The sequence below is a fragment of the Anomaloglossus baeobatrachus genome, chromosome 10 (assembly GCF_048569485.1).
Source record: "Anomaloglossus baeobatrachus isolate aAnoBae1 chromosome 10, aAnoBae1.hap1, whole genome shotgun sequence".
Lineage (NCBI taxonomy): Eukaryota > Metazoa > Chordata > Amphibia > Anura > Aromobatidae > Anomaloglossus > Anomaloglossus baeobatrachus.
In genome coordinates this window covers 55,283,430-55,292,350 of record NC_134362.1, presented here as the reverse complement: position 1 = coordinate 55,292,350, position 8,921 = coordinate 55,283,430, and the positions used below count along the sequence as shown (strand labels likewise).

At 40.7% G+C, this 8,921-nt stretch overlaps 1 protein-coding gene across 1 annotated transcript in view; it reads right to left on the bottom strand.

The window, feature by feature from the left end:
* Positions 1-1,185: 1,185 nt before the first annotated feature.
* LOC142254895 (protein spinster homolog 1-like) overlaps positions 1,186-8,921 on the bottom strand; it is a 33,818-nt gene continuing 26,082 nt past the window's right edge. The window contains exons 12-14 of the mRNA XM_075326252.1: positions 8,070-8,241; positions 6,440-6,518; positions 1,186-1,797 (exon numbers count right to left, since the gene is read on the bottom strand). Of these exons, the coding sequence (XP_075182367.1) occupies positions 6,481-6,518; positions 8,070-8,241 (210 nt within the window). The 3' untranslated portion in view covers positions 1,186-1,797; positions 6,440-6,480. The remainder of the gene's footprint in view (positions 1,798-6,439; positions 6,519-8,069; positions 8,242-8,921) is intronic.

Here is an 8,921-nt window from a genome sequence, read left to right as displayed (position 1 = left end):
CTGGAAGTACTGTCCCAGCATGGGTGCAGTACTCAGTGGTGCCTGACCAGGTCAGGGGCGCCAAACAGCCCCAGCTGACACAGAAACAGGTGGTCCCTTCACAGCCATTGGTGGTGCCACCTGGGGCTCCTTGCCCTAGCCCAGCCTAGAGTCCCCTGCCCTCGCCCAGCCTGGTGCCCCCCTGTCACCTAACCCAGCCCGCGGATAGCAACCACAACTGCATACTCACCTCTTCTCGATGCTGCCCACTGTCTGTTCTCTGCACATCTCAGCATGGTGGTGACTGTCGCGCAGTAGTGACGTCACTGCTGTGTTGAGCTGTCAAAGAGCACAGACGCCAGCGGGAATATGATGAGAAGGGAGCACTGCTCTTGGTCTCATCATTGCTTTCAAATGTATCTGCATCTGCCCAGAGCTGATGCTGACACCGTGGGCAGACGTCCCCAGAACCTTTCAGCTCACAGGTGACATAGCCTGCCTCTATTGACGGTATGCCACTGGTTTCTCTGTATTGCAGTGCATTATGCCTGTCACAGTGACCCTCCTAGCCCCTGGTGATAGCAGGGCCAAATATGTTGCCATAGCTGGTAAACTCAGAGCTAGTGATAGGCCTCAGCTTGCCATGATAACCATCGGCACCCTGTGATTGCAACGTAGGGGTGGCAATAGAGGTATAGAGGGAGCCCCTTCCCTCTGTCCACCATCTAGATGGGATGGTCGCTATTGACCACAGCATCTAAAGGGTTAAACTGTTGGGATTGGTGCTGGCAGTTGCAGCTGACACTCACTCATTGAAATGCCCACTCAGCACAATTGTCATAATAATAGCGCAGTTTGTGGTAAATCTCATGTCTCTGTAATAGTATGTCTTACAGCAGGAAGGTGTTGGACTATTGATTTGTTGTTTCTGCATTTTCTATATACCTTAATGGAGGACTGATCACATAAGTGGTCTCAGGACAACGAATGTAATGTATGGACCTGCGATGGGAATCACAAACCACACCCGAGGCCCCCATGATATTATGGGTTGACCACCACTTGCTTCTCTTAACTTAATTCAAGATATCAAATGTAAGAATTCTCATCAGAAGCCAGAATAATACATAATAATTTATTTATAATTATTATTATTTTTTTTATCAGTATGTCTTTGAAGTGTGGGAGGAAACCGGAGTACCCGGAGGAAACCCACGCAAACACGGGGAGAACATACAAACTCCATGCACCGTGTTGCCCAATAGTCGTCAATGTGGCCCTGATCATGATGGGGCTTAATGACGTAGATGTAACTTAATATAGAAGTTACATGATCCGTGAACATGTTTCACCACGGAAAGTCTGGTAATTGTTGAGAACAGAAACCACGCCTGGAATCTGTCTTTTGATGCACCAGGAAACTCATTCCTTGGGTACATTTAACTGAGGAAAGTCATAACCAGTGGTTGAGAACAGAGACCGAGCCCGGAATCTGTCTCTTGATGCAGCAGGAAACTCACTTTGTTCAGTGAATACATCTGACTGCGGAAAGTCCAGTAAATGTCGAATCCAGTGGTTGAGAACAGAAACCGAGCCCGGAATCTGTCTCTTGATGCAGCAGGAAACTCACTTTGTTCAGTGAATACATCTGACTGCGGAAAGTCCAGTAAATGTCGAATCCATAAGTAAGAACAGAGACCGATCCCGGAATCTGTCTTTTTGTCTGATGTGTTGCTGACTCGTGAAAGAGTTGTCACATCCGGCTGGATTATATATTCATTGATGGAACATGATCAAACCTCTCTTTGGAGTAGGGATCTGCAAAAATAATAAATATGAATGATTATGACTGAAGTTGGAACAATTGGATATCATATATAATTGGCACACAATGTACTACGATTACTGATTTATAATCTTGTGGATCCTAGACCCAGAATGCATCATATTGGCTGGCATTAAGCATTTCATGGATATCTTAGAAGTACAGATCAAAAAGCCTCTGAGAATTATATCAGAGAACCAATATTCGCACTGAAAGCTCCATGAAAATAGATATGGATAATCAAATCAGTGTCATCCAATCAGATTTAGAAAGCATCAGTCACAGCAGGGATAGCACAAAATTGAATATCTCTAAAATTCAAGTATCGCCAATTAAAAAGATCATCAAAAACCTAAAGTGTTTAGGTAACAAATTCACCCATCTAAAAGATCATAATCTGCAAAGTAACGTAAAAATTAGATGAATTTAAGGAGGTATCCAAAATGATAGACTGCAAGTAAATTTAAAATATCTAATAAAAAGTGCAATTCCTCAACTGAGAGATTTGGAGCTTACAATAAGCTACTGAGGTAAAGATTTATATCTAACGAACAATTCGCAATGGGATATTGTGTTTCCATTTCTTCCAAACTAAGGACTTACAAAGAACGTAAGGGAAGGGTGTCGCATTTTTTTTATTTTTGTATTAATGATAGTGATTATTAAATCAAGTATTTTTAAGACAAAATTAAAATCCCTGCTTATTTTGTTTTTATTTAATCATAATTTTACTGAAGGCACTGGGGGCTGCCATCTTGGATTTGGTGTTTGTAACAACAGTTACTCACCTCCTTTATGGCAGCCACCTGGGCATAGACTCTGATAGTCGGGCTCCGACCCCATTTAGTAACATTAGAGAAGGCCCCTGCTGTGACCTGGACGCACCCCCCTGGGCTGTCCAGATCACAGCAGAGGGAGGAGATCAGCGCTATCATTGTGGAGCTCACAGCCATGCTGTAGCTCCACTTTACCCCTGTCAACCACCGGGATGTGTGAGTACAGGGCGCCGGGCCGCCTCCCCTCCCCCCACCGATACCGTCTCCAATGACACTCCCTCCCCCCGCTCTACCCAGCACCGCACTCCCCCCGCCGCTGCTGTGTGTGTTTGTGTGCGTGTGCATGCAGAGCATGCGAGTACCGGTGCCCCTCCCCCCACCACCGCCGCTGTTACCGTCTCCAATGCTCCAATGACACCCCTTCCACTCTCCTTGCTGCAGCCGCTGCGGGCGTGCATACAGAGCAGTGTGTGATTACAAGCGCCCCTCCTTTGCCGCTGCTGCTACAGTCTCCAATGACACCCCCTGCTCCCTCCCTATGCTGTGTGTCTAATCCTCTCTTGTGTGGCACTGCCTGCTGAGCTGTATCTAATCCTATCCTGTGTGTGATACTGCCTGCTGAGCTGGGTATCTAATCCTGTCTTGTGTGGTACCGTCTGCTGAGCTGTGTATCTAATCCTATCCTGTGTAATACTGTCTGCTGAGCTGTGTATCTAATCCTGTCCTGTGTGGTACCGTCTGCTGAGCTGTGTATCTAATCCTATCCTGCCTTTTCCCTGCATTGGTATAGGTTCTCAATGAGAACAATTGTGACCTCCTGAAGTCTGAGGAGGTTTTTGTGAACCCAATTTTTGCACATTATCACTTTATATATATGCACTGCACTTTAATTATGCGCACTGCACTTTATCTTTGTGTGTAGGGGTTCACAGGGTTATAGCAGGGACAGCGGTCGGTGAGTGGGGGTGGCACATCGTATCTTTAGGGTGCCAACCTCCACGGCTAGGTAGGGCGTAGGAGGGAGTGGACATTGTAGGGACTGAGTTTCCCTCTCTCTACTGTGCACCGGGTCATTTTATCTATTTGAATTGAGAATAATTACCTTTTAAGAGCATCATTAAATGTTAAGTTTTAGTTAGGAATTTATGCTAATAATTTATATACCTAATAACTAGTGAGTTTGCTGCTGAGCTTTGTATCTAATCCTTTCCTGTGTGATACTGTCTGCTGAGCTGTGTATCTAATCCTCTCCTGTGTGATACTGTCTGTTGAGCTGTGTATCTAATCCTGTCCTGTGTGGTACTGTCTGCTGAGCTGTGTATCTAATCCTCTCCTGTGTGATATTGTCTGCTGAGCTGTGTATCTAATCTTGTCCTGTGTGATACTGTCTGCTGAGCCGTGTATCTAATCCTGTTCTGTGTGATACTGTCTGCTGAGCTGTAAATCTAATCCTATCCTGTGTGATACTGTCTGCAGAGCTGTGTATCTAATTATATCCTATGTGATACTGTCTGCTGAGCTGTGTATCTAATCCTGTCCTATGTGATACTGTCTGCTGAGCTGTGTATCTAATCCTCTTCTGTGTGATATTGTCTGCTGAGCTGTGTATCTAATCCTGTCCTGTATGATATTGTCTGCTGAGCCATGTATTTAATCCTGTCCTGTGTGATACTGTCTGCTGAGCTGTGTATCTAATCCTATCTTGTGTGATACTGTCTGCAGAGCTGTGTATCTAATCCTATCCTGTGTGATACTGTCTGCTGAGCTGTGTATCTAAGCCTGTCCTGTGTGGTACTGTCTGCTGAGCCGTGTATCTAATCCTATCCTGTGTGATACCATCTGCTGAGCCTTGTATCTAATCCTCTCCTGTGTGATACTGTCTGATGAGCTGTGTATCTAATCCTGTACTGTGTGATACTGCCTGATGAGCCGTGTATCTAATCCTCTCCTGTGTGATACCATCTGCTGAGCTGTGTACCTAATCCTGTCCTGTGTGGTACTGTCTACTGAGCTGTGTATCTAATCCTATCCTGTGTGATACTCCAGCTGTCCTTGGTGACACTTTAGACATTTCTGGTAACCAGTAAAATGGCTCCGCAATGTGATCCTAAATTTCATTCCCTGTTATCCTTTGGAAACACCCAGGTTGGGAGGGGGACCTCTGACATCACACACAGGAGAGCAGATTCTGCCCACTTTACTGCAGCTGTAATCCAGGCTATTTCTACAGTAGGATTTCTGTAGGATTTCAGAAGCTGCTCTCACTAGTGTTTAAGAGTGGAAAATATCAAATTTTTTAATTTTTTTTTTATATTTTGCTCAATAAAAAACAAATAATAATATCTAATTAAAACATTAATACTTTACATTTTTTCAGTTATTGAAATTTTTTTTTGACGACACCTTCCCTTTAAAGAGAAATACGATTTTGCCAGGTCCATTCCAAGACATAAGAGTCTTCATGGACTTATCTAAAGAAACTATCTCCATAAGGAAATTGTATGGTGAAATCACTACAATTCTCCAACACAAGGGAATAATTTACACATGGGGATTCCCCGCTAAACTTTTCCTTTCCCATCAATGTAAAACAGTCCCAATACTATCACTAACACTAATGATATGGAAAGAAGATACTCCAGGATTTATATTACAAGATCTTGCAGATCACTCCTGAAAAGGCCTAAATAAACCTCTTATATTTTCCATACATTACAATTAATGATAACCTTATGGGCTCTACATCTCTTCTTGGATTTTACAATTTTAGGAATCTGCTCAGAAAATACCAATATTTAATCTTTATCTCCTCTACAAGAAGTGAATTGAAGGAGATGCCATGAACTTTCACTTTCATAGAAGAAAACCAATTTTCCAGTCTAGTTGGTTCATCCAGTAGGACTTTGAGGCATCTTTTATTTGGTTTAAAATATTTGTACTTCTGTCATTCTTAACTTCTTTTACTATTTTCATATCAGAAATATGAGATAAAAACGGTAAATGTCACATTTTAATTTGTAAGATTAATAATAATATTTTTACTTTAGTTAATATTTTCGCCCTCAACAAGGAACAAATCACATTTCTTAACAAATTAGTTCTGAAAATAATGAAGTTCAGAAGGGAAAGTTGTTACTTTTTGGCGACTTTAACATTGTCCCAAATGGTTATTTATTCTCAACTGGTCAGACGGGATACTTATTACAAACATTAGACAATTATACTCTCCAGAATCCGACTATCATCTCTAGAATCCAACCATCATATCCAGAATCCAAACATTTCTCACATTGAAACTGCAAAAACCCGACTGTCGCTCTTATTCATTCTCGTCTGGACTACTGCAACTCTTTACTGATCGGTCTCCCTCCAACCAAACTTCCTTCTCTCCAATCCGTGCTGAATGCGGCAGCCAGGGACATATGTTTGTCCAGCCGCTTCACCAATGCCTCCACCTTGTGCCAGTCATTACACTGGCTGCCCATCAGCTACAAAGTGCAATACAAATTTATCTCTCACCCATATAGCGCTACACGGTTCTGCACCACCCTATATTTCATCTCTCAACCCACCCTCCCCCTCCATTCCACAAATGATCTTAAACTAACATCCTCCATTGTTCAAACTCCCCACCTCAGTCTCAAAGACTTTTCTTGTGCAGCACCAGTTTTATAGAATGCACTACCCCAAACAATGCAATTACTATCCAGCCCCCATGTTTTCAGGTTTGTGTTAAAATCCCAAATACCTCTTCAAGTCTTCAAGGGAGTTCACACACTACTCCGACATAAAACTCTGTCTAGAATTGATGTAAATATGGGTGAAAAGACATGGTGTGAACATTCCCATCTTATCTTACCTTTAAATTCTCCATCAGGTTCAACCGTAAAAAATTCTAATTTATGGAGATGTAACTATCACCTCCTCGAGGACACAATCTATAAAGACAAAATAGAAACAACATAAAAAAATATTTATATAGAAAAATTAAACAGAAGGATTATCTATATATACACTAAAGTATTCAACCTCACATATCCTATTACTATGTGATACACACTATAAAATTATGCTAAGGTGATACTTTACTCTAATGAAACTCCACCAAGCATTTCCTTTCCAATCTCCTCTATACTGGAGAGGCTGTTGTTTATCGGGAGAAATTTCACACAGATTTTGGAGTTGTCCATTATTAATGGAATTATGGAAAGAAACTTTGAACTTTCTCCTATGAATTTCTAAACCCAATATGACACTTACTCCACAATTAATATTATTCTCACGAGGTCTAGAAGAAATCCCACCCAAATTCTGACACATCTTTTGTTATATCTTTTTTGGTGATGAAACATTTAACCGTAACACAATAGAAGCAAATAATATCGCCATCAATATCACAAGTAATTGAAAGGATATAAACACACAAATATATATATATATATATATATATATATATATATATATATATATATATAATCAGTTCTACTTTGCAATTAGGGAAAACGTTTTTAAAAGATATTTATTGATTAATTAATAGTTTAAGTGTTTTGGTTTTTCTTTACCCAGGATAAACCCAGAACTTAAAAACTAAAATAGACGTATTAATAGAATATACCAGATATGTACCAAATTAAATGTTTACAAATATGTAAAAAAGGCAAAATTACAATGCTGGTTTTATTACTAATAATAATGACCAGACTTGACTTTACTTTTTTCCCCTGTAACTTCCTATTGTTACTCCATTCTTCCCTCCTTTCATCCTCCCTATTTCATATTTCTTTTTAATTTATTTTTTTGGGGAAAATGCGTAAATGTTAAACAGATTGAACAAGATGACCTTGACATTTGCCATTTTTTTAACCTGTTGTAAATACCATTGCTTTCCTCAATCTGATGTTCATCATTTGTTTTTGGGATCCTCAATTCTTGAGAAATGGCCCCCTTTTCCCTTTATATAAATCTAATATTGTTTTTATTTTGACAAGTGGGTGTGACCCTAAAAATTATCTTTTTAAAAAAAGAAAAAACTTGATGACAACACCCAGTTGACTAAAATATTAGATACATTTACAGGGAAAGGAGGGAGATATAACAAGAACGGGGACATACGAGAACAAACAAAGAAAAACATCGGGGATTCAGGAGAATAGCAGCATTTATACTGGGTAAAATAAATGCACATTTATGGCAAGTGACAGGTTCACTTTAGCAGATTCCACCCAAAATACAAAGCAGCTTTTTATCAATTATTATTGCCAAATACAATTGATGTCATATCATCAGCCCCATAATCAGGAGGGAAGGATGACATTTAGGATAAAACTAGCTATGTCCTAATAATGTGATAACAGCAGCTTTGTTGTTTAACCGCTTCTGTCTGTTAACTCAATAGGTTATAGAGATAGATACATTATAAAGACGCTCAGTGTTACATTTACGATTATAAACCTAATGCGAGTGGATAATGAACGTATTTCTGCACGTACCTTCATCCTCCATCTCGGCCTTCTCACAATCTTTTTCAATATAGAAGGAAGCTAGTAGAAAGCATCCTCCTCCGAGAGTCACCACAAAGGGACAAGCCAATAGGGCGTACTGCAGACTGTGGAAGCTCAAACGAGCCGAGTCTGGATTTTGTCTTTTGGTGAGGTTGGATATCTGAAAATAAAAGAAAATAAATAGTTATGTATAGTTAATGAAAGTGAAAAAAACATAATTCGCTGGACACGTTTACCCTGATAGGAGTCAATGGATATCAAGGAAATTTGGTTGTCATAAAAAGAGCAGGTGCCTCACTGCAGATCGCGGAGGAGCTTCTATCCTCCCAACTATGAACAGAACTGGTCCAAATGTCCTCAGCCCCAGTACTACACATTGTCTGGAGACGGGACTCATGTGGCATCCTCCTCTAGCACATACTCTATGACATGACTCCGGGACATCTTGTCATTGGAGTTCTGCTGCTGTGCACCCAATGGAAGAATAGGTTGCTTGTGCATAGCTTCCATACATAGTTTCTATGGGTATGTGTGTGGATACTGCTAGTGTGTCCTGAATTGTCTGCTCTAATAGAATTTGCCAAATAAACGATCATTACATCATGAACATTCATTTGCAGGACACAACGTTCCTACGAGCATTCGTTCATATTGCTGAATATGACCACCCTAATGCAAAATAAATTAGCCAATTGCTTAAAGTGGTTGTCTAGGACTATTTAATTTTTTTTTTACTATGGGCCTAAAAAGTAACAGGCAACTATCTGGCTGTTCTACCTGGCACCAGCTCTGAGAAATCACTGACCGCTCCTGCCGGCAATTCCACTGTTCCACGTCAAA